At 39.8% G+C, this 25,721-nt stretch overlaps 2 protein-coding genes and 1 long non-coding RNA gene across 4 annotated transcripts in view; 1 reads left to right on the forward strand and 2 right to left on the reverse strand.

Moving 5' to 3' along the window:
* Positions 1–7,920: 7,920 nt before the first annotated feature.
* Positions 7,921–25,721, forward strand: part of LOC124867970 (E3 ubiquitin-protein ligase TRIM39-like) — a 41,979-nt gene continuing 24,178 nt past the window's right edge. For both annotated transcript variants that reach the window (XM_047364718.1, XM_047364719.1), the window contains exon 1: positions 7,921–8,080. The gene's annotated coding sequence lies outside the window, so the exon portion shown is untranslated. The remainder of the gene's footprint in view (positions 8,081–25,721) is intronic.
* LOC124868007 lies at positions 13,487–14,748 on the reverse strand. Its single transcript, XR_007038219.1, has 3 exons — positions 14,538–14,748; positions 14,373–14,427; positions 13,487–14,261 (listed from the first exon to the last, which is right to left on the reverse strand). It is a non-coding gene; the product is annotated as an uncharacterized LOC124868007 (long non-coding RNA).
* Positions 18,337–25,721, reverse strand: part of LOC124867735 (hemicentin-1-like) — a 16,067-nt gene continuing 8,682 nt past the window's right edge. Inside the window, exons 3-7 of the mRNA XM_047364315.1 lie at positions 24,155–24,502; positions 23,334–23,558; positions 22,446–22,706; positions 19,505–19,765; positions 18,337–18,533 (exon numbers count right to left, since the gene is read on the reverse strand). Of these exons, the coding sequence (XP_047220271.1) occupies positions 18,337–18,533; positions 19,505–19,765; positions 22,446–22,706; positions 23,334–23,558; positions 24,155–24,502 (1,292 nt within the window). The remainder of the gene's footprint in view (positions 18,534–19,504; positions 19,766–22,445; positions 22,707–23,333; positions 23,559–24,154; positions 24,503–25,721) is intronic.

Below are 25,721 nucleotides of genomic sequence, written 5' to 3' on the forward strand. Positions count from 1 at the left end.
AGTTGTGTGCTACGTGACCAGTAATATGAAGAGTAAATTTCACAGCTGTACAACAAAGTCTAAAGTCAAATCATACAGCGCTAACAGTCAATCAGAACATGTTTTTTTTAAATAACATGAAAATAAGGTAATATTGACTTAGCGTCAGGATAAAATGTAGAGCCAGCTTCATTTCTTCTGCTCCCTGTAAACCAGATGCATTATTACGATCCTTAAACATCAGGAGGTTAGTCCAACCAAGATGTAATTACATTTTAATACAACAGCAGACTAATTTTTAAGCATTTATCAGTAGAAATCTTTCTAATGGAGAGATTGACATGAAACTCAAACCAGCTGGTGGCAACAAACTAATCTACACATGCAGAGACTCAAAAAAAAACATTCAGCAAATGAAAAAGGAAAAATTGGGTAAAAACTGAAATGACAGGGAATCATTATTCAACACTAAATCAGTCAGATTCTGTGATTATGTAAATGATCTGTGATTTTGATCCATTCTTATATACCAAATGAACTCAAATCTTGATGGTTCTGAGGGTCTTTTCAAGCACCTCATTCATCAGTTATTTCAAAATAGATTTCCAGTTGAATACCAATCAGGTGACAGACTGGACTATTCCAGCAATTTAACTTTGTTTATAAAACCAGTGAGTCTCCACGGCTGAGTTTAGGACTGTTGTCTTGAATGGAAATCCTCAGTAGTTCCCACTTCAGGTAATTATCCAGAAATGTCCATTACATTTCTCAATTCATCCTCCACTTGGTTATGAAGTCTGCCAGAACCACGAGCTGTAAGAAAGCCCAAACCATGATGTTCCCACCTCCAAACTTTATTCTTGGCATTTTGTTTTTGTGGTGATGTGTAGAACCGCAACCAAAGAGTTCCACTTTAGTCTCTTCTGACCAGACTATGTCCTCCCAGTTTTTTGTCGTAGTTTGTCGGTATCTTCTGCAGCAAACTTTAAACAAGCTCCAACAGGATTTTCTTCAGCAGTGGAGTCTTGCACATTGAGTGTTTCCAGAAGCCACTGCTGTTGAGTGCATTTCCTATCATTTACACTGCAAAAATGTTCTTGGTATTTCCAGCTCTTTCTGAAACTCTCTGCCAGGGCTCCTTGGATCTCGGGCACTTCTTGATTATTCTTTAACTCCTCTGTCAGAAACCTTATAAAGGGGACCAAGCTGTGGCTGGTTTATGGCGAAATAATATTATTTTAGCTTCTGGATTATGGCTCCAACAGCCCTCACTGAAACATTTAGAGGCTTAGAAAAGTAACCACGGAAATTGAAATATGTTTTGCAACAGTAGGACTTTAATTGTAAAAATCTCTTTGCTTTTACCAATGCAAAACTCTGTGCAATACTTTGTTACGGATTCTTCATAAAATGAAGAACATTATGGAGAACTCTGAGAATCCTCTTCATGAGACTGTCCTACAACAACAGAGTGTCTTCAGTCAGAGGCTTCTTCAGATCTGCTGTAAGACGGAGCGCTACAGGAGATCCTTCCTGCCCACAGCCATCAGCATCTACAACGACTCTTTGAGGAAACCTTCATAATATGAACAACAACGTTTAATTTCCCTTTGGGATTAATAAAGTATTTTTGAATTGAATTGAATTGAATTAATGAAAAAGCTTTTTAAAGGCCACCAAGTAATAACAAAGCAGATGACAATGATTTGCATTGCAGCTGGAAAGATTTACTTTGCTTTCTTCATGTGTTCAGTACTTTCCTGTGTCATTCCAATGTTTTACTCATAGCATAATTTTATTGGCAAATTTCACTTTTTTCCCCTTCTAGTGCAAAGTACCTTGAGGTGACGTGATGTGAATCAGCAAAACTCATTTGATCTTTTTTGTGAACTGGTGCTTTATAAATATATTAAGTAGAATTATTTTTTTTGTTTTTCAAGTTACAAAGAAATTATATAAAAACTTTACAGTCAATCTGAAATTGATGCCATAAACATAATTAAGGATAATGGGAGCTGGAAGTTACAGCTAATATTTATTTAAAATTGCTATAAAACTGTGTGCTCGTCTAGATTTGTAATGGTATAGGAAACAGTTCCTCTGCTGACTTTCTTCATGTTTACAAGAAAGGGGAAGTGGCTTCTAAGTATTCCCATAAAGTAGGAACATAAGGAATAAGTCTCTTTAAAAGTCATGACACTGATTATGCTTATTTCTTCCACATGTCCCACTAAAACCTTCTGAAAGCTTTGTAAGACCAAAACCACCTTTGTTCCACTTCAGTGCCATTTATTATAGAGGTCTGATGGGCATCGTGTTTCCAGGGTCTAATTGTCTGATCCTGACTGAAACTACATTCTCTCAGTGTCTCATAAATCATATTCTCTGTTTTTTCACATAAACTCTATTTTTAAATATCTTGAGCACAGTTATTTAAAGGATGCACCTATGAGAAAGAGGTGGATGCATTAAGAGTATGTTTTGTAAAGGGAGACTCAGAGATTTTAAGCTAAAGTGAAATACCGTGGGAACCTTTTGAGCAGGTCATCTCATTTGTTTTTTAGGCTTTTATCTTTCTTCCTCTGCTTACTTTTCCAATCCAGCAAAACATCTGACTTTGTTCCCATGTCTTCATCTTTTGACTTTCTGCCTGTTCTTAGTTATAGTATTTGGACTCTACCGATCCAGTGGTGAAAACAGAAAACCAGAGAATAAATACTCAGGAAAGGAGGAGAATGGACCCATGAACCTAGGGAACTAATCAGGAGGAAAATGAGGCAGCTGGTGATAAGGAATACAAGGTAACTGATGGAGATGAGCAAGAACTTCAGGGGAATAATGAAACATCTAAGTAATCGAGAAACTAACTAAAAGAACATAAACAAGAAAGAATAAACACAGCATGAATGCTTAATCTAATGAACGTGAAAAGAACAGAAATAATAGCAACTGAAGAACATGGCAGTGCAGAAAGAACTGATTGAACTCAAAATTGAAACCTAAGCCCTGGTTTTCATCCTTTTTGGTTCTTCAAAAATTTGTTTAATTAATTTACTTAGATTCTCAGAATTACATTTTTTAACTCAATAAATAAGATTAAATGTGTTTTTATTTTTACAGGATAATTTTATTGTGATGTATTTGATTCTGTCTCAAACACGACCACAAGAACATTTATTTTACCCAAAGCCCATGGAGCTGAGAAAAATAGGTTCTGATTAAGGTTTCTATAAATTAAGGTTTTCCAGAGCTCTACTGCACATTGTACTTGTGATGTTTTGGCACAAGATGGCGCTGTTGATACAAAGTTTCCAGTTAAACTGAATCTTTCAGCAGTAAAACCAACTAAAATAATGTTCATATATTTGGAAAAGATAAATGAACATTTTAATTGAAAGTCTCTATGTGCATTATTTTAATCAAATATACAAAACATTAAGGCTAATGTCTAATTTATAAATAATTATAGATTTTTATATGTATTATACTGTACATCATCAGATCCTTTCAAATATGTACTAACTTCTTGCTTGACCCATGTTGGAAGTGCTGCCAGTATATGGCACAGGGCAGCTATGTACAAATTTTAAAGGTGGATAAAGTTTTACTCTTACCAAGTAGCTTGTTATTGTTTTGGGTCCAGGAGGCAGAACTTAGCAACCAGGAGGGTGAAACATTTTTTGGGATGTCACATGGTGTTGTTGGGATTAAGAATCTGAGAATATTATTTAATATTTTATCAAATAATATTTCGGTCTGTTAAGGATTGTCCTGTGAATACCGGCCCAGTAAGGCGATGGTATTAGGACAGAATAGAAAGGTGTGAGACGAGCTCTGACATTATTGAACAGCATAAACTCTGCACATATATGGAATGAATTCACACAATTTCTTAAAATACAAGAATTTATTAACAAAAACAAAGTCAAACATATTTCACTCAACAAACTCTTTACTTTGCTAAAACAATCCAACTAAACTACCAATCAGAATTAAAGAATAATGAAGACCAACGGACTATGTACAATATAAACAAGTTGATTAAAGATGATTAGAAATTATGACCAAAAAGAGTGATGCAACATTACCATGAAATGTTTATGTTTGAGAACCAAGGATTATCTTGAAGAATCTGGAAATGAAGTTAATTTAGTTTTGGAACCAACTTAGAATAATGATCTGCTGAATAAAACCAACCTTCTGGATGACTAATTCTCAATGGTGTCTAATTAATTGCCTTTATTTATTGAAATAATATTTAAAGAAACATTATTTAGGAAATATTTTGGAAAAAGCCAAATCTTTCTGGAGAAATGGGGCTTAATGATGTTTATTTAGTTATCAAATTTAGTAAAATTATGTTCAGGGACTATTATTCACTAGCTTGAAAACTAACAACCTTTCTGGGTAAATATTATTTAGCAGCAAGCACGTGTTCTAAGCTGTTAGCCGTTAGATATGTAGATGTAGATATGTTTATATTGTTTAATTTGTATTGTATTGCACCGACTACGCCAAAAACAAATTCCTTGTATGTCCAAAAACGTACTTGGCAATAAAGCTTTTCTGATTCTGATTCTGATTCTGATTAAAACTAACAAAAGAAGCTGATAGCTTAGCACCAGAATCAAACACACACTTTAAAAATACCATCAATAAAAGGGTTTAAATGCATAAGCGCGGACGGCGTGTTATGATAAACCTGCTGTTTAAAATCACCCTTTAAATAAAGTTTGTCTTAACTTTAAAAACACACAAACACAGAACACAACCTGAACACGTGTGCTGCAGATATTCTGCTAGAACCAAGATAGCTGAGTTCAACCCAAACAAAACCAAACTTCATAAAATGGAAAACGTTTAGATCATTTCAATCTAAATCACTTCTATTTCTCTGCTCTGCCCAAACCTAACCTCGTATGAACTGTGCTGAGGAAAAGCTGTCCGGGCGACGATGAAGTTTGAAGAGAGCTCTGTGAACCAAGGGTTACCTCCGTAGCTCTGGCTGGAAGACGGCTCGTTCTGTCCGCTGACCACACTGCACGTTAACTGCCATAATGCGGCTACTCGTTTGTCCTCCTCTCAGGCAAGGAAAACCGCTTCACTCGGCTTGTAGAGACAGCGTCTCTGCATGGGCTTCTCTGGGACACTGTTTGCTTCTGCAGGCCTCAGAGAGAGAAAGTCAAGCCAGGCCTGTTCCTTAATTCCCGTTTTTATGAATGAATACCGGGTTCACAAACAGTTATTCACTCATACTTAACTTGTGCATATGATCACGTGATCTTATGACACTCTTGGATCCAGTTGAAGAGTTATGTCTTTTTGCCAGCAAAGAGACATTAGCCCACTTGTCTCCCCTATCCGGTCCCTTTCGAAGGCCGTGTGGAAGAGGACGGATGTAGCAACAGCTGTGAATTTATTTGGGTAGTGGCGTCACAGGAAGTCCGCAATTATCCCGTTTCCTGGCTGTGCCGGAAGAAGGTTAATGCACTTTATTTTGAAAAGTTCCAGAAGAGTTCGTACCGGAGTTTAATGTTGAAATCCATGGCTGAGTCCCAACAGTGTAAAAGTTTAAATACTGTGTACTGCATATACTGCATTTCTACAAAAGTCACAAAAAATATATTCATAACATTTTTATTTGTACGTTAACGTTTTGGTGCATAAGAGATCAGCGGTTGACATCGGATCAAACGTCAGCTGAAAATGGTGTGGGGCTCCATTTGTCCTGGGTGTCTCTGTTGTTGACCTTGTAATGGATTAATGTCCCAGCCATCATACATGACTTTTAGTTACGTTTTTTATTTCCTGTTTTATGTTTGTAAAACATCAACAGATATGATTTTACGGTCTTAAATTCCTCCATATGTAACATATCTTTCTGCCTTTGGTAAAACAACTGTTAGTGTGTTGGATGACACAGTCTCTCAGAATCTGTTCAGACAGACATCCGGACATTTTAATTGACGGATCCATTATTACACAACACACACATCTTGTGAGCAGCTCTGCAGTTCATCGTATCTGGATGAGAAACTCATCAACATTAACCGTTGCCTTTAAAAGGAGTCTGTAGCTGAAGCGACAAACTGTGTTTTTCTAATGTAAAAGTATAACTCAGCTCCTCTTTTGGTGAATCTTTGCTAGTTGACCACTGTTAGGAAGAGTATTTAAATAGTAATTTTAGGTTGATATAATAAACAGTGTGGCTGTAAAACTGGTTGTATCCACATTTCCTGCTGAGACGTTTTTTCAGATATCCTGTCTGCGCACTTTAATTCAGTTTATTTCTATAGAACCAATGCACAACACATGTCTCTTAAGGTTTTACAAAGTCAATTTAATCCAGTCATACAGTTTCCAAATCAGGTATAAAGACTCCAGTCAATCCTAGTTATAAAACAGTGCCATCAGATTCTGTTAAATTGTTCAAATTGGTTAAATAGTTTTTCTATCTAAAGATGAAGAAGTAGAAAGACAGCTAAGTAGATGAACTCTGAGCCAGTTTTCAAGACTAGAGGATGAAAGAGAGAACATAGTTAGTCACAGTAGAAGCTCAGCCAGTAGCCATGTCTAGGAGAGAGAAAGGGTTAAACACTGAAAGACAGGCGACATGTGGATCATCGGTAGAAGGTGAGCATTAAGTTGTTGGCAGCAGCAGCTCAGCCAATGCCCCCCTCCAGGAAGGTGCCACAGCTAAACACAGACCCAGGCCAGGTGTAGCTTCCAGGAAGATAAAAAAAACTGAGAGAACAAAGTTAAAAGCTGAAATAACAGCAAATAATGCAAAATTGGAGAGTAGTGTGAGAATGTAGCGAAGAGGGTGAAAGTGATCATTATGTCCTCCAGCAGCCTAAGTCTATAGCAGCATAACTACAGAGATAACTCAGGATAAACTAAGCCACTCTAACTATAAGCTTTATCAAAAAGGAAAGTTTTAAGCCTAGCCTTAAAAGTAGACAGGGTGTCTGCCTCACGGACTAAAACTGGGAGCTGGTTCCACAGGAGAGGAGCCTGATAACTAAAGGATCTGCCTCCCATTCTACTTCTAGAGACTCTAGGAACCACCAGTAAACCTGCAGTCTGAGAACAAAGTGCTCTGTTAGGAACATATGGAACAATCAGATCTCTGATGTATGATGGAGCAAGATGTTTAAAAGCATAAGAAGGAAAACTTAAGAAAATGTCTTTTGATCAAGCGAAGGTTTCTTAAGTAAAGGTTTAATTACAGCTAACTTAAAAGCCTGTGGTTCTGATCCATTTACTAAAGATAGATTAATCATATCTAAAATGGGGCTGGTAATCAGAGGGAACACTTCCTTAAATAATTTGGTTGGGATTGGGTCTAACATACAAGTTGAAGGTTTAGATGAAGCTAATATTTCTGATAACTCAGGAAGCTCCACTGGGTCAGAACAGTCCAAACACAAATCAGGTTCTGCAGTTATTTACAATGTTGTCTCACTTACTGTGGGTCACTAGGGGGAGAGGAAATGGTTAGGATGGTTTTGATGGAAAAGGAAAATGATGGGCTAACTGTTCTACAAGTGTAAGATGATCCAGGTAAAGGTAAGTCACTCTACAAAATTGAGATTAACAAGAGCTTGAGTTTTGTGACGATGATTGCTCTCCTTCTTCCAGGAGGAATCTGAGGTAAAGAGGAGCAAGGGACATGCAGGCAAGCAAAGGTGCAGTGAAGGTGATGATCTTTATGTAGTGACCAGGAGGGCTGCAGATGTGGAACAAGGAAGGAGGTCAAAGTAAAGGTTTCCCAGCAGATGCTAACTTCAGGAAATGGATCTATGGAGTTCCAAACAAATACCCAAGGGTTCTTCTGGAGGTTCTGTGAAGGAGGACAAGGAGGTGATCAAACTTAGATCAGGAGAAGAAATACATGCAAAGATGTGAGCAAATGATCTGTTGTCAGTTTCAGGGATCCAGGACCTCGTTAAGCTCCTCCTGATGATCCTAATGAGATGCAGCTGAGGTGGTTGCACCTGCCCTGCCAGTCACATCCTGGAGGACATGAGGGAAAAGAACAACAATCTGTGCACAGATCAGTGATAAGACATGGTCTCAGTTAACACAACGTTGAGTACATGTGAGTAACATCATATCTACTTTGTTAGGTGATGCTGCTGTGAGCAATGCAGATAAGCCATTGTATTGTCCCTGCATGTTAGTTGCATCAGCTGTTGCATTCTCAACACACTGCTTGATGTCCGTGTTCATCTTCTTAAGTGTATTTTTCAATGACAGCAATGAGTTTCTCGTGAACAGCGTCAGTAACGTATCACAGAACCAACGCACGCGGGTCTTTGGATATTAAATATGTGCAGTGTCTAGTTGTATTGAGAACATGCCTACTTTTGTCACATCAGCCATAATTGTCTGCTGAATTTGATGACTTCGATTACTTTATTTACTGTTTTGGAACTCATAGTTAAAAAACACCCTCCTCCTTAACTTCCCATCTGCTTTTTAAATGTTTCATTGCAATTTGTGACATGCTCTTCCAGACAAATGTCATACAGGTCCTTCTCAAAATATTAGCATATTGTGATAAAGTTCATTATTTTCCATAATGTCATGATGCAAATTTAACATTCATATATTTTAGATTCATTGCACACTAACTGAAATATTTCAGGTCTTTTATTGTCTTAATACGGATGATTTTGGCATACAGCTCATGAAAACCCAAAATTCCTATCTCACAAAATTAGCATATCATTAAAAGGGTCTCTAAACGAGCTATGAACCTAATCATGTGAATCAACGAGTTAACTCTAAACACCTGCAAAAGATTCCTGAGGCCTTTAAAACTCCCATCCTGGTTCATCACTCAAAACCCCAATCATGGGTAAGACTGCCGACCTGACTGCTGTCCAGAAGGCCACTATTGACACCCTCAAGCAAGAGGGTAAGACACAGAAAGACATTTCTGAACGAATAGGCTGTTCCCAGAGTGCTGTATCAAGGCACCTCAGTGGGAAGTCTGTGGGAAGGAAAAAGTGTGGCAGAAAACGCTGCACAACGAGAAGAGGTGACCGGACCCTGAGGAAGATTGTGGAGAAGGGCCGATTCCAGACCTTGGGGGACCTGCGGAAGCAGTGGACTGTCTGGAGTAGAAATATCCAGAGCCACCGTGCACAGGCGTGTGCAGGAAATGGGCTACAGGTGCCGCATTCCCCAGACCTGGGCTACAGAGAAGCAGCACTGGACTGTTGCTCAGTGGTCCAAAGTACTTTTTTTCAGATGAAAGCAAATTCTGCATGTCATTCAGAAATCAAGGTGCCAGAGTCTGGAGGAAGACTGGGGAGAAGGAAATGCCAAAATGCCAGAAGTCCAGTGTCAAGTACCCACAGTCAGTGATGGTCTGGGGTGCCGTGTCAGCTGCTGGTGTTGGTCCACTGTGTTTTATCAAGGGCAGGGTCAATGCAGCTAGCTATCAGGAGATTTTGGAGCACTCCATGCTTCCATCTGCTGAAAAGCTTTATGGAGATGAAGATTTCATTTTTCAGCACGACCTGGCACCTGCTCACAGTGCCAAAACCACTTGTAAATGGTTTACTGACCATGGTATCACTGTGCTCAATTGGCCTGCCAACTCTCCTGACCTGAACCCCATAGAGAATCTGTGGGATATTGTGAAGAGAACGTTGAGAGACTCAAGACCCAACACTCTGGATGAGCTAAAGGCCGCTATCGAAGCATCCTGGGCCTCCATAAGACCTCAGCAGTGCCACAGGCTGATTGCCTCCATGCCACGCCGCATTGAAGCAGTCATTTCTGCAAAAGGATTCCTGACCAAGTATTGAGTGCATAACTGTACATGATTATTTGAAGGTTGACGTTTTTTGTATTAAAAACACTTTTCTTTTATTGGTCGGATGAAATATGCTAATTTTGTGAGATAGGAATTTTGGGTTTTCATGAGCTGTATGCCAAAATCATCCGTATTAAGACAATAAAAGACCTGAAATATTTCAGTTAGTGTGCAATGAATCTAAAATATATGAATGTTAAATTTTCATCATGACATTATGGAAAATAATGAACTTTATCACAATATGCTAATATTTTGAGAAGGACCTGTACTTGCTTGGCAAAAGTAAAAGCTCCATAAAGCTACCATGGTTGACAGACATGTTTTCTAAGTTATAAGCAGCTTCATTCAATTGAATTTAATTTAATTCAATTCAAAAATACTTTATTGATCCCCGAGGGGAAATTATAATTCCAGTACAACCCATCCAAACAGACATCATGACACAAGACAAGGGAGACGGGTCACCGAGGCTTTGCTGCCCACTCACAGGTGCTGCCCTTGTTAGATGAGAAAAGAGACCACATTAGGTAAGTAGAGGAAAATAAATCATATTTCACACTTTATCCTTAGCAGGATACAGTTTGAGATTGTAAAAAACCTCAGCACAAAGAAGCAACAAGTTGACAAAACAACATCATGCCGGGAACGGTGAAGGTGGTGTGAGGGGGTGCATATGTTTATCTTGAGCATGTGTGTGCAAAGTACAGGGGTTGGACAATGAAACTGAAACACCTGGTTTTAGACCACAATAATTTATTAGTATGGTGTAGGGCCTCCTTTTGCAGCCAATACAGCGTCAATTCGTCTTGGGAATGACATATACAAGTCCTGCACAGTGGTCAGAGGGATTTTAAGCCATTCTTCTTGCAGGATAGTGGCCAGGTCACTACGTGATACTGGTGGAGGAAAACGTTTCCTGACTCGCTCCTCCAAAACACCCCAAAGTGGTTCAATAATATTTAGATCTGGTGACTGTGCAGGCCATGGGAGATGTTCAACTTCACTTTCATGTTCATCAAACCAATCTTTCACCAGTCTTGCTGTGTGTATTGGTGCATTGTCATCCTGATACACGGCACCGCCTTCAGGATACAATGTTTGAACCATTGGATGCACATGGTCCTCAAGAATGGTTCGGTAGTCCTTGGCAGTGCCCATCTAGCACAAGTATTGGGCCAAGGGAATGCCATGATATGGCAGCCCAAACCATCACTGATCCACCCCCATGCTTCACTCTGGGCATGCAACAGTCTGGGTGGTACGCTTCTTTGGGGCTTCTCCACACCGTAACTCTCCTGGATGTGGGGAAAACAGTAAAGGTGGACTCATCAGAGAACAATACATGTTTCACATTGTCCACAGCCCAAGATTTGCGCTCCTTGCATCATTGAAACTGACGTTTGGCATTGGCATGAGTGACCAAAGGTTTGGCTATAGCAGCCCAGCCGTGTATATTGACCCTGTGGAGCTCCTGACGGACAGTTCTGGTGGAAACAGGAGAGTTGAGGTGCACATTTAATTCTACTGTGATTTGGGCAGCCGTGGTTTTATGTTTTTTGGATACAATCTGGGTTAGCACCCGAACATCCCTTTCAGACAGTTTCCTCTTGCATCCACAGTTAATCCTGTTGGATGTGGTTCGTCCTTCTTGGTGGTATGCTGACATTACCCTGGATACCGTGGCTCTTGATACATTACAAAGACTTGCTGTCTTGGTCACAGATGCGCCAGCAAGACGTGCACCAACAATTTGTCTTCTTTTGAACTCTGGTATGTCACCCATAATGTTGTGTGCATTTCAATATTTTGAGCAAAACTGTGCTCTTACCCTGCTAATTGAACCTTCACACTCTGCTCTTACTGGTACAATGTGCAATCAATGAAGACTGGCTACCAGGCTGGTCCAATTTAGCCATGAAACCTCCCACACTAAAATGACAGGTGTTTCAGTTTCATTGTCCAACCCCTGTAAGTCCATGAAGCACTGTCACAAAGGCCATTGTCCTTAATGATACGATGAAAGGTTCATCAACCGACCACACAGTTCTGAGCAGGTCCACGGACGTCCTCGGGGAAGGGAAGGAGCAGAGCGTCATGTTTACATAACTTCCAGGAGAAGTTGAAGATAGCCAGCCATCAAGGCCGTGCAGGCGAGCCAGATTCAGAAAGACAACAATTATTTGGGTTAGGCGGACTCTTAATTTTCCGTCAGCCTTGAGAGTCTCGCGGTTTCCTCTTTAACTAAGCCTACATTTAGTAATAACTTTTACAATATCAGTAACACCTTCTATGACCTGCTGTCTCTTTCTGATCTGGTCTCACCAAACTGACATTTGCTTGTCACATAACAGAGTATGGATGTCTGATTTGTTGCCCCTTTTCTGTGGCCGTTAATTTTATGATGCTCTTGAATGATGTACATGTTTCCAAGCATGCCTGCCTCCTTTCACAAATCACTATCTGTAGTGTTAAGTGGAACTAACCTCCTCACTAGGCTACTTGTACTGGATAGGCTATGCTAGCATTTTCACCTTTCACCGATAGTGTTTATGTCTTACCTGCTCCCTTATGAACAAATATTAATTTACAGTACTTTGCTGGATCTGCGGCCAGTGCTTTCTGATTTATTATCCTCTCTGTTCCTCCTTTGCTTTTTTGGTTGCCTCCAGCCTCATTTTACAAGCTATCCAGGGTGGGCACGTAACCTGGTGTGTGTGTTTCTGCGCTGCTGTGAGACACCCTTAATAAAAAGAAAGGAAGGGACGAGGGGATGTGTCTGTCTTTTTCCCATCACTACTGTTCAGTCTGTGGGAGCTTCGTTGATACCTCAGTGAGCCTCATGAACGGCATGGACTGTTTGTTCTTACTTTTAGAGCCCTGTGTGTTCAAGCTTCGCGCTGTCTTGATTCTGTTGATTCTTTTAAGAAGCAGCTGAAGTCTTATTTATTCAGATTGCCTTTTAACTACATTTAGGCTGTGTGCTTTTATAGGTTTGCTGTTTTATAATTTCTTTTATCTTTTTATCATCTGTTTTTTATGCTTATACTTATTGTAAAGCACTTTGTGGTTTTTGACCCGTGAAAGGTGCTTTATAAATAAAGTTTACTACCCACTCTAGCTGTGAGCTGGTATAGATAATTTTAAAATGAGCATTTAGCTTTTTTTGCTTCTTAATAAGCTCATTTTGTCAGGCTAAGAGTCCATTTGTAACTGTTCTGACAAGCATTTGTCTTTCAGACCAACAACAAATCTGTCCCAATCCATTTCATGCTACAGTCTTGTTTCGATAATGTTGTGACACACAATGCAGTCCAGTGTGCAATCGACTGTCTTCCCCATCTTTAGATACTGTTGGGTAAATTTAGCTTGCTTAAATATGATTTTGATCTACACTACAAAGTGAGCATCCAGCCTCCTTATAATGATCTTGTTTGCTTCGTCAGGAGTCAGGTGCAAAGAAACCAAGAAATCCTCTGCCTTCTTACCCATTCCTTTTCATCCACTTGTGTCTCCAATCCAGACGCAGTGCAAAATCTTTCGAAACCCTTCATCCATTTTTTCAGTTGTTGTCGTAGAGATGATCTTCTCGTGCCACTTTACCTGATGCAATGCTAGTCACCCCACTTCAGATCAATTCACTTTATTTATATCGTCCCAACTTATAATTATGTCTGAATACAAGAAATATGGACCAATAAGGTCCAATTTAAATACAGTTTTGCACAGTTAAGTAAATAAAATTTGAACACACTTGTACTATAAGAACAGATCAAACAGGTTTAGAAGTGTTCAATATAAATTTTACAACATTTCGGGAAAACAGAATAATCTGTAACATATGGTACATTTTAAGTATTTTAAAGACCAAGTCTTTACAAAAAACAGCGCCACCTGGTGTAGTTTTCATGTAAGCAGCTCCACATAAATGTCAGGATAATGTCAGAGAGACAAACATTCATAAGTTCTTTATATCTCTCTGAAAATGTCACCAAAGATGTGTCATACAAATAAAACTCTAAATAATATAAGGTCTAAATAAAACAATTAAGATAGACTTTAAAAAGCCGGGCTGAGAGGTTCCTTCTGTGTTTGTGAAATTCTGTTACAATACTGAAAAATTCTCTCCGGTTTCCTTGGGTCTGGTTCAGGGAGGCATTGAGAGAAATCAGGAAATAAAAACCTACCAGTTAAATCCCATTAATGATGGAGATCAGTGTGTTTGGGTGACGGTGATGTTGATGTTTCAGTGTGAGGAGCTGCTCACCCTAGTTAAACTGACTCTCTGAAACCTAACAGCAGCATACTCAGAAACGTTGGTTTCTTCTGTGAGTCTGTGTGGCTGAGCTGCTCTGATGTTGGAGTGGAAACCTTCTGACTGGTTAATGATGAAGCTGACGCTGGCATACAGAAGGTCATCCTGCTCCTCTGGATCTATTTGACCACAGCGAAGCTGGACAAAGATAGCGAGGTGAGGGAGAAATGTTTTTTTTAACTCCACTAAAGAACAAAGAATCCAAACCAAATTTGGGATTTATTCTGACAGTAAGCTTAGGGTCCTCACCTGCTCCATGTTGTCTTCTCTGAGATCAGCTGTTTCCTTGGAGCTCCTCCTTTTCCTGCTTAGGACAATTGATGAAGAGCAGAAGTCTGAACAAATTCAGTCTGCCTCTAAAATCTAGCATGACTGAATGTGCTTAATGATCATGAAAGGATAAGAGCAGCTCACCGGACCCACAGACAGACAGAGAGGCAGATGATGGGTAGCAGAACAGCAGCAGTTCCTGCAGCAGCTGGAGATCTTCTTGATCCTGAACAAGAAAACACTCAGTTAACTACCACTGAAAAGCACAGTGGAGGGCAATAATTCTGTTTCTGCCCCTTCACAAGTTGATTCTCTTGTTCATAGTGTTACTGTCACGGTTCTGTCACGGCTTACTTGAAATTGGACCCCAGAATGCAGACGGGCAGGCAGCGTGATGGTAAGTGAAAAAAAAGAGGTTTAATTACGAAAACTCACTCACAGCAGGAGGGAGGAACAAAACAAACGGGCAGGCAAGACAGGCATGGCATGATCAAAAAAAAGACAAGACTTGGTTAGAGAGCTAAACATGAGCATGAGAGGGAAAGATGTTTCCGCGATGACTAACTGAACAGGTGTGTATAAATGGAGCATGGTACAGGTGGAGCAAGGAGACAGATTAACTTGGACAGGTGAACCGAATAAACTTAATTGACAGAGAACACAACGTGACAGGAGCAAAACATGGCTTGAACAGAACGCAAATCCAAGGAAACAAACTAACACAAATATAACTAGAAAGACATGAAACAAAAGCATAAACACGAAAATAACAAAAGAACGAGTCAAAACCTTAACTGTGAAAAACATAAGAAAAAAACAGAAACCAAAAACCAAACAACCCTACATCATGACAGTTACTTCATCATTGCGTGATGCATTAGACAATGCAGCCCCCTTGAAAAAGAAGGTAATTATTCATAGGAGGCTAGCTCCTTGGTTTAATTCAGAGCTGCATACTTTAAAGCACAATGTTAGAAAATTGGAGAGAAAATGGTGCTCTACACACCTAGAGGATTCCTACTTAATCTGGAAAAATAGCCTACTGTTGTATAAAAAGACACTTCACCAAGCTAGAACAGCTTATTTCTCATCATTAATAGAAAGAACAAGAATAATCCTAGGTTTCTCTTTAGTACAGTTGCTAAACTTACACAGAGTCATAGCTCTGTTGAGCCATCCATTCCCTTAGCTCTTAGCAGCCATGACTTTATGGGATTCTTCTTAAATAAAATTGATTCTATTAAAAATAAAATCTTTGACATACTCCTGAAGATGATTACTTCATCCTCAGCAAGTGAGACAACAATGGAAATAACTGCAGAACCTGATCTGTGTTTGGACTGTTCTGATCCTGTGGAGCTTCCTGAGTTATCAGAAATATTAGCTTCATCTAAACCTTCAACTTGTATGTTAGACCCAATCCCAACCAAATTATTTAAGGAAGTGTTCCCTCTGATTACCGGCCCCATTTTCGATATGATTAATTTATCTTTAGTAAATGGATCAGAACCACAGGCTTTTAAGTTAGCTGTAATTAAACCTTTACTTAAGAAACCTTCGCTTGATCGAGATGATTTAATAAATTACAGACCTATATCCAATCTTCCATTCTTATCTAAACTTCTTGAGAAAATAGTTGCTAATCAAATGTGTGAACATTTATACAGCAATGACCTGTTTGAAGAGTTTCAGTCAGGTTTCAGAGCTCATCATAGCACTGAAACAGCTCTGCTGATAGTCACTAATGATATTCTTATGGCCTCAGATAATGGACTTGTGTCTGTTCTGGTTCTGTTAGATCTCAGTGCTGCATTTGATCCAGTCGATCATAATATTCTCTTAGAAAGGCTGGAATATGCTGTAGGGATCAGGGGAACAGCACTAGGCTGGTTTAAATCTTATCTGTCTGACAGATTCCAGTTTGTTCATGTAAATGATAAATCATCTTTAAACTCCAGGGTTAATTGTGGAGTACCACAGGGTTCAGTACTTGGGCCAATCCTCTTTACTATATATATGCTTCCAATAGGTCAAATTATCAGGCAGCATGGGATAAATTTTCACTGTTACGCTGATGATACTCAGCTTTACTTATCCATAAATCCTGATGAACCCAACTAGTTAGATAGACTACAAGCATGTCTTGAAGACATAAAAACTTGGATGACTTTAAATATTCTGCTTCTAAATTCAGACAAGACAGAAGTTGTCGTCTTTGGACCGGAGTCTTTAAAAAAGAAACTGCTTAGTCAATCACTTAACCTGGATGGCATTAAATTGACCTCTGATAATAAAGTAAAAAACCTTGGTGTTAACTTTGACTAGGACATGTCATTTAAATGCCATATTAAACAGGTTTCTAGGATTTCCTTCTTTCACCTCCGGAACATTGCCCAAATTAGAAATATCCTGTCCAGGAGTGACGCTGAAAAACTAGTCCATGCATTTGTTACTTCAAGACTGGACTATTGTAATTCTTTACTATCAGGATGTCCACAAAATGCAGTTAAAAACCTTCAGCTGATTCAAAATGCTGCAGCAAGAGTTCTGATGAAAATTAAAAAGAGAGATCATATTTCTCCTACTTTAGCTTCCCTTCATTGGCTCCCTGTTAAATCCAGAATAGAATTTAAAATTCTCCTCCTCACATATAAAGCCCTTAATGATCTAGCTCCATCATACATCAGAGATCTGATTGGTCCATATGTTCCTAACAGAGCACTTTGTTCTCAGACTGCAGGTTTACTGGTGGTTCCTAGAGTCTCTAGAAGTAGAATGGGAGGCAGATCCTTTAGTCATCAGGCTCTTCTCCTGTGGAACCACCTCCCAGTTTTAGTCCATGAGGCAGACACCCTGTCTACTTTTAAGGCTAGGCTTAAAACCTTCCTTTTTGATAAAGCTTATAGTTAAAGTGGCTTAGGTTATCCTGAACTATCTCTGTAGTTATGCTGCTATAGTCTTAGGCTGCTGGAGGACATAATGACCATTTGAGAAGCTTTTCTTTAGCTTCTCACTTCAGCTTCTCCTTGCTGCTTTGATCTCCTTGGTCAGTTTCTTCCTGGCCTGCTTATACAGGGCCTGGTCCCCACTGCTGTGAGCCTCTTCCTTATCCATGTGCAGCTGCCTCAGATGAGAAGTGAACCAACGTTTATTGTTATTGTATGTGCAGAAGGTCTTGGTCTGCACACAATGTCCTCACAGAAACTGATGTATGATGTCACCACCTCTGTAAGTTGGTTTAAATCAGTGGCTGAAGTATCAAAAACGGTCCCATCTGTGCAGTCAAAGCATGTCTGTAACATCTGTTTGGACTCATCAATCCACTTCTCAACAGTCTGAACCACAGGTTTGGAAGCTTTTAATTTCTGCCTGTCGGTTGGGATGAGGTGGACCAGAGAGTGGTCAGAAACGCAGCCCTGGTGACAGCATAATATGCATCCTTTAAAGTTGTGTAGCAGTGGTCCAGAGTGTTTTTAACCCTGGTGGGACACTTGATGTTCTGTCTGTATTTGGGAAGTTCATTGGAGAGGTTTGCAATATTAAAGTTCCCAAGAACAATGATGCGAGTGTCTGGATGTTTTTTCTCCACGTCTATTTTCAGCTCAACCAGTTGTTTTTCAGCATCTGAAGTGGAGCCTTGAGGTGGTATGTAAGCACCAACCAGTACAGACGAGGAGAACTCCCTCGGTGAATAAAACGGTTTACAGTTTATGAGAAATAACTCCAGGTCAGGACCACATGTCTTCTTCAACACTTTGATATCTCTGCACCAACCTTTGTTTATATAAAAGCAGATTCCGCCTACTTGCTTTTTCCCAGATATGTCTGTGTTCAGTCCGCTCTGAACAGCTGAAAGCCCTGTATCAGAAGTGTGCAGTCCAGGGTGTTCTCACTCAGCCGGGTTTTAAAGCAGAGGGCAGCAGATTTGCTGAGGTCAGAGTTTTTACAGGCGAGGAGAAGCAGTTCCTCCATCTTGTTGGTCAGGCAAGGCACATTTGTCAGGTGGATTGAAGGCAGGGGTGAGCGTAGTCCCCTGCTGTCGGAGCTTCACGAGCACTCCGGCTCTCTTCCCTCTCCACCGTCTCTGGCGGTATAGATCATAGAGAGCTGCCGCTCCACTAGCCAGGATCTCTGTAAAGCCTTGTCAATGAATGATGGTGAGAAAATGCCAAGAGAAGACTGTCTGGTGTTTAGAAGTTCCTCATTGCTGAATGAAACCACCAAATAGGGGCAGAAAGCACCACAAAAACACGCAGAAAATCTAGCGTTAGCCGTAATGCTCCAGTTGATAAAGTATATCTGTTGGGCTTCTTTTTGGCACTCAGACAACAATTGAGTGCTACTCTGCCGGACAGGGCACAAAAAAAATCAATATTGATCAATGAAGAAAAAATTAGACTCCAGCAGAGAGGGCCCTTTTCATATCCAGGGCAAAAGATGGGGCACTTGAGCACCACTTGGGCTCCATCTGTGCTTCACCACCTGTTATCAAGCATGCAATCTTAGTAGATCATCCACAACACACCCACTAAAAGCATGTGTAATTTCTTTCTTAACAAATGCAATCTGGCGCTGCTTATTTGGGATCTGAGAAGATCAGGCTCTTGGTGTATTCTATGCTCCAATAAACTTATATTGGGCAGATGTTCTGGTTGACATCTGCATAGTCTGTTATGTATGTAATAAACAAATAAATAAAAATTATCCCTGAATGTTCTGGCTCTGACTAAACATTGGATTTATGATTCGAATTCTCTTTTTTATCCACTTTATGGAACGGAGGACCTATACTTATGCAACTTTGTTTTTAGTAATTTAATTCAATCTGCTTGTTATGGATTTAGCAGGCCTATGAGGAGGTATTTCTAATTACCAGGTACCAGGTAGCTGTTGTAAGCCATCTGAACCCTAAACTAAGCATGGCCTGTGGCATCATGTCCAGGACAACGATTCACTGAACAGAATGGACTCCTCCAGGCTCCCTCACCAAAACTGTTTGTGGTTTTTGGTTTGGGAAACTTTGTTTTTTTTTTGCCAAATAACATGAATCTATCAGAACCAATAGACCAATAAATAACAACACATGAACATTTAGGTAACTAAAAGATTACCTCTGACCACCACCAGATGAACTGTGGAGATCTGGCTTCCTCTGGTGTTCTGAGCTTCACAGGAATAATTTCCACTGTGTTCAGGTCTGACGTCAGTGATGATGAAGTTCTGTCCTGAAACCTTTGGAGACTCTTCATCCTGCTTGTACCAGGTGTAGTTAGCTGCAGGGTTAGCATCACTGCTGCAGGTCAGGGTCACCGAACTTCCCGCCACTATCTCACCAGAAGGACTCACTGAGACAGAGGGAAGCTGAGGAGCATCTGGAGAACATTTAGATTATCAAATTAATGAGATTGTAATGAATGTTTGCAATATTTTATATATTTATGTATATATATATATATATATATATATATATATATATATATAGTAAAACATGTACACACTGTGAAATATACAAAACCAAAGACCACATATTCCTCCATTTTCTTTTTATTAAACAAAATGTCTTAGATGTAAAAGTTTTACACCCTATAACAAGGGTTGGATGATCTATAGGTTTAAGAAAAATAGCTTTTAGTCATCTATCATATATCAAAAATATCGTCTTAGAGGTGATGGTGCGGAAGCCTTGAGAAACCTTGACAAAGCTCTGGAGAGCGATCCTGGAACTTTGGAGTGACCCGTTGAAACCCTTGATGAGGCTGCGAGGAGCAACCGGCCTCATGTTCCAGGTGCCTTTAGGCAGTAAGGAGCCGTTTCAGACAGTGTAAGGCGGGCTCTAGGACCTGGAGGCAGCATGGAGCAGTGGAGGCGTTGGCCAGACCCCCCAAAGAAAGAGTGGAAGCATCAGCCAGATGACCTGGAGAAGGAGTAGAGGCCTCAAACAGACCCTTCACAGAAGGATCTGTTTTTTATTCAAGATCTCTGATTTTATGTGAAGAAAACCATTATCTTTTTGGCAAATCTCCTGCCCCAGCCTATAATCTTGGATGTGTACTAAATTAGTGAACTGTTATTATGCAGGACATTTATGAAATGGGGCTGCACGGTGGCACAGTTGGTAGCATTGTTGTCTGGCAGCAGTCCTGGGTTTGACTCCCACCCCGGGGTCTTTCTGCATGGAGTTTGCATGTTCTCCCTGTGCATGCATGGGATCTCTCCGGGTACTCCGGCTTCCTCCCACTGTCCGAAAACATGACTCTGTTGGGATTATGATTATTGACTAATTAATATTTATCAATAATTATAATTAAAAATCATAATTTGAGAAAATTAATTTCTTAACCAAAAATCCTCATTTATGAAACCAGAGATGTCTTCTGGTGTTGTAATTGTGGGTCAACGCCTTTGATAATTACAACTGTTAAATACTCAGTAATAATTGATAACTATTACCAGAGATGTCACTGTTTAATCAACCGTTTCTGCTGAAACGTGGGGAACTTTAACCTTATCTTGACAGACAAATCACTCTTGCACAAAATAAACACAGAACGCCTTCTCTTTATCTACATTACATTTATGAAATCAACAGCCTGATGCAATCCGCTATTCCGATTCAATGGTCTTCACCTAATCAAATATGCAAAGTTCTACACAAAAGGGTAAAATATCTAACTAAACAAAATGAAACAAAACAGCAGTGGGCGTGTATGGGATCAAACCAGCAGTTATGGCAAAAGTGGTAATCTGACTAAAGAATGTTCAGGTGTTTGGACAGTAAAGACACAATTTGCAAGACACGGCGGCCTCAGACAGTAACAGCAAGTTTCAAAACAATGGCATGCACATATAATTCAGAACACATTAGACTCTAATCACACTAGATCCTACTCTACCCTGCCCACGCTATTTGTAATAAAGAAATAAAAATAAAATAAAGGATGGGTTTTACTTGTTGAAGTTTTCCGTCTGGGCCGCCAAGTGAGAGAGAGGTGGGGGGAGTTGCTGCGCGTCCGCAGTTAAACTCCAAGAAAGCGGTCAATCTCCGTCCTTTGGCCTCCTTGGCGAAAGGGAAAAATATGATCTGACCGTCAGCAGTCGACTGGAACAAAACAAGGTGGCTGTCCGTCTCCTTGAAACCTCTGTGAGATATTTCTTCTGTTACGTGTTAAACTCACGTCTTCAATCGGCAAAGTGAAATTTCTGGCCTTCTTATTCCAGAAAACGTTTTCAAGAATTTTTCTTTTTCGTTGGCCAACAAGGAGAATGAATGAAATCCACGTGGGACCTCTTCTCCAGAACGATGCGCTTCAGTTGCTGGTCCGATTTCCAGCGTGAAAAGCAAATAGTGGGTCATCTCATCCTCTGTTATATGGTTGACGGTGGCCTCAGGGCTGCGACGCCCCCGTCTTATCAGCTGCGGTGCCCACTGGGATTTGTAGGAACAGGCTATCCTGCGGTACAAAATGGCTGATGACGTTGGAAAGGCATAGTGGCGTCCAGCAACGTGCAAATGGTCCAAAATTCAGCAAACAAGTGGTCCAACAACTGTTTGGTTGATCGGTCTCTCCAAATTGTCCTTGAGTGTGTGAATGAGTCAGTGTGTGCATGGTTGTTGGTATGTTGCCCTGCGATGGACTGGTGACATGTCCAGGGTGTACCCCGCCTCTCGCCCATAGACTGCTGGAGGCACCAGCTTCCCCACGACCCATTATGGAAGAAGCGGTAGAAAATGACTGACTGACATTTACGAAATGAGTTCATTAAATCAAAAAGGAAAAAAACAATCAAACTTTCTACAATCATGAAACTTTTTCCAGATAATTCAGCAGAAGCAGATTAAATTAGCAGCAAACAAACAGGAGAGCCAAGGCTGCATTAATGTGTTCATGTTGGTTCCAATTTGTGAACCTTTGAGCTACTTTTCAGGATCACTGATGGTCTGAATCTCCTGACTGCAGATCTGGGAACCACCTAGGATCTTCTCTAAGCTGCTCAGTGAACTACAGCAACAGGATGGGATATTGAACAGAAATGAAGATCAGTTCCACTCACATTTTACATCAATGTGTTTGTATTCAGACCACTTCCAACCCAGCTGGTTTTCAGCTTTACAGATAAACCGTCCAGAGTCAGAGGACTGGATGGAGCTGAAGATCAGCTGTGATTCATTACTGCTCGTTTTCTGCCCATCCTCCTTGTACCAGGTGTAGTCAGCTGCTGGGTTAGCATCACTGCCACAGGTCAGGGTCACTGAACGTCCCTCCACTATCTCACCAGAAGGACTCACTGAGGCAGAGGGAAGCTGAGGAGCATCTGCAAGACAGAACATAAATAATTTTTTTAGTTAATTATTAGAAGGTCAACCTGCCAAACTCGGGTTTCCTTACAGTACCGGTCAGAAAAACATCTGTAACCAACCAGAAAATAATAATTTTTGTCTAGGTAAATATAAAGAGGAACATAGTTCAGAAATACTATGAATGAAAAGTGATAAATGTATCTATCAAAACTATTTTATTTCTTAGGAGCATTTTATCTTCTAATAATCTAATAAAGTTTTTGGGGGCTGACGCTTTTGCTTGTTGCTGTCTTGTGGTGTTTTTCAAGTTTGATTTTCTTTTGCGTATTATAATTATCTCCTTGTTAAATTAGTCTCTCTGTGCTTATTATTGTATTGTATAGTAGTTGTCTTATGGAAGAGTATTAGGGCCACTGAAAATAAAAAGTCATAATTCTGACGTTAATGCAGATGGAAGCAATTGGGAGCAACTGGGAGCAACCAGCTTTAACGACAGAGATGTGAGTTGTGCAGGAGGACAACTTACCTTCCAGAAAAACATGTCAGATTTAAGTAACTTTTTATGTGGTCAAGGGGTGTCCTGGCAGTGAATTCAAAGCCTTGGAGCTGTAATTTGTTAAAAGACTGCAGAGTGAACTCACAGACTGATATGGAGGGAAACTCTTCGTATCCTTTCAGAGCACAGGAGTATCTGTCTGCAGAATAAACTGAGACTGAAACAGAAGAAGATGTTTCTCTCAGATGTTCATGTCCGTTCTTGATCCAGATGTAGGCCTGATGATCAGGCTGACAGCTGCTTTGACATTTCAGCTCTGCTCTGGTATAATTCTGTTTGTACTCTGATTTCATCAGCTGAACTTGGAGAGCTGCAGACACGAAGAAACAAAAAATAAAGCTAACGTTTGTTCTTACATTAATTAAGTCACATCAGGAACCAGTTCATATTTACATACTACCGGTCAGAAGTTTTAGAACCTCTTTCTCATTTAACGGTTTTCTTTATGTTAATGAATTTTTGCATTGTATGCAGATTCTCACTGAAGGAAACAAAACAGTGAATTATGTAGCAAACGAAAAATTGTAAAATAACTTTTGAATATGTTTAATATTTTAGCTTCCTTAAAGTAGCCGCCCTTCGCTGTGATAACTGAAATATTAACCTTTGACCTTCTCTCAGTGAACCTCTGGGAAGTTCTTTCAAGACTCTTTGGAAAACCATTTCAGGTGACCACCTCATGAAGATCATGGAGAGAATAACAAGAGAGCAAAGCAGGAATCCGAGCAAAGGGAGGCTATTTGGAAGAATCTCAAATATAAAAATGTTTAGAGTTATTTCACATTTTTTGTTTATAATGTGTCTTCATTCACAGTTTCGATGCCTTTGGTGAGAATCTACAATGTAATTAGTCACGAAAATAAAGTGTATCTAAAACTTTTAAACAGTATGTCAGTAAAATGTTACCTGTAACAGACAGAGTGACTCCAGGTGGACCAGTAGAACTCCCTCCTTGCTTTGTTCTGAAGCTGAACTTGTACTGAGCCGAGTCGCTCTCTCTCAGGTCTGTGATTCTCAGAGTGTAGACCGCCGGATCACAGAGATACAGAACACGACCGCTGTAGTCTGGGTCTGTCACCAGATCCACAGGACCACCTTCACCACCTTTACTGAACCACAGAGTCTGTAGACCTTCAGGATCATCTCCTCTGCTTTGAGATGAGTATGTGCAGCTGATGCCCACAGTTGATCCTTTCACAGCACAGATCTGTGTCTGATTGTAGACCACTCCCCAGGCATGCTGACCCTGAACCGCTGGAAAACAGAGAACATCTGAGAGCTTCAGTGAACATCAGAGAAGATCATCAGAAGAAATGGCTTCAATGAATCATTAAATAAGACCAAAAGGATCGTCTGCAGACAGAATGTGGACAACATTCCCAATTCTCAGTTATTATACCCACTAATTGCAGTGATAAATTCTCCATCCATCAGTAGAACAATAACTGTGTTTTTGGGTCAGATATTTGGGTCTGTGTTCTGCTGAAATTTGCTGCATTATTCTGACTTTGGGACTGTTGGATGTGGTTCCTGAAGGAAATTCAGCTGAATGGAGACACAGGGAAGTCCAAATACAGAGCTTCCTGTTGTGATTATTACAATGAATATATTATTTAATATTGAATATTACTGTTATTAAATAATAATTTGGTCTGTTAAGGGTTGTCCTGTGAATACCAGCCCAGTAAGGCTGTGGTATTAGGACAATAGTGAAAGGGATGAACCAAGCTCTGACATTATTGAACAGCAAAACTCTGCACACACACAGAATAAATCCACACAATTTCTTAAAATACAAGAATTTATGAGCAAAAGTAAGTCCGCTCAAATTCAAACATATTTTACCGACAAATTATTTACTTCACAAGAGCAATCCAACCAAACTACCAAACAGAATGAAAGAATAAAGACAAAATATGTATAATATGAACAAGTGAAAGATGGTTAAAAATCATGACCAATAAAATGATGCAACATTACCATTCAATGTTATTTATGTTTGGGAACCAAGGGTTATTTGGAAGAATCTGGAAATGAAGTTAAGTTAGTCTTGGAATTAACTTAGGCAATAATTGGTATAAACAACCATTCACAATACAAGATCAGATAATTATGAAATATTATTTTAATCAAATATTTTAAAGAATTATTTGCTGAATAAAACCAACCCTCTGGATGACTAAGTCTCAGTGGTGTTTAATTAGCTGCCTTTATTTAGGACAATCATTTTTAAGGAAATGTTATTTTGGATAAGAACCAAACCTTTCTGGATAAATGATTCTTGGACTCATAAGATGGCGGCGAGTCCCGTGTTACCTTCGCCGAATGCTGTTGAAGCTAAGAAAAGAAGCTTATAGCTTGTTATAATCCCATTAAAATCAACTTTACCTTTTTAAAATACATGAATAAAAGGATCAAAATGCACAAGGCGTGTTATGGCTGATCTGTGTTTAAAAACCCCTCTTTAAATAAA

The sequence above is a fragment of the Girardinichthys multiradiatus genome, chromosome 5 (genome assembly GCF_021462225.1).
Source record: "Girardinichthys multiradiatus isolate DD_20200921_A chromosome 5, DD_fGirMul_XY1, whole genome shotgun sequence".
In the NCBI taxonomy this organism is placed as follows: domain Eukaryota; kingdom Metazoa; phylum Chordata; class Actinopteri; order Cyprinodontiformes; family Goodeidae; genus Girardinichthys; species Girardinichthys multiradiatus.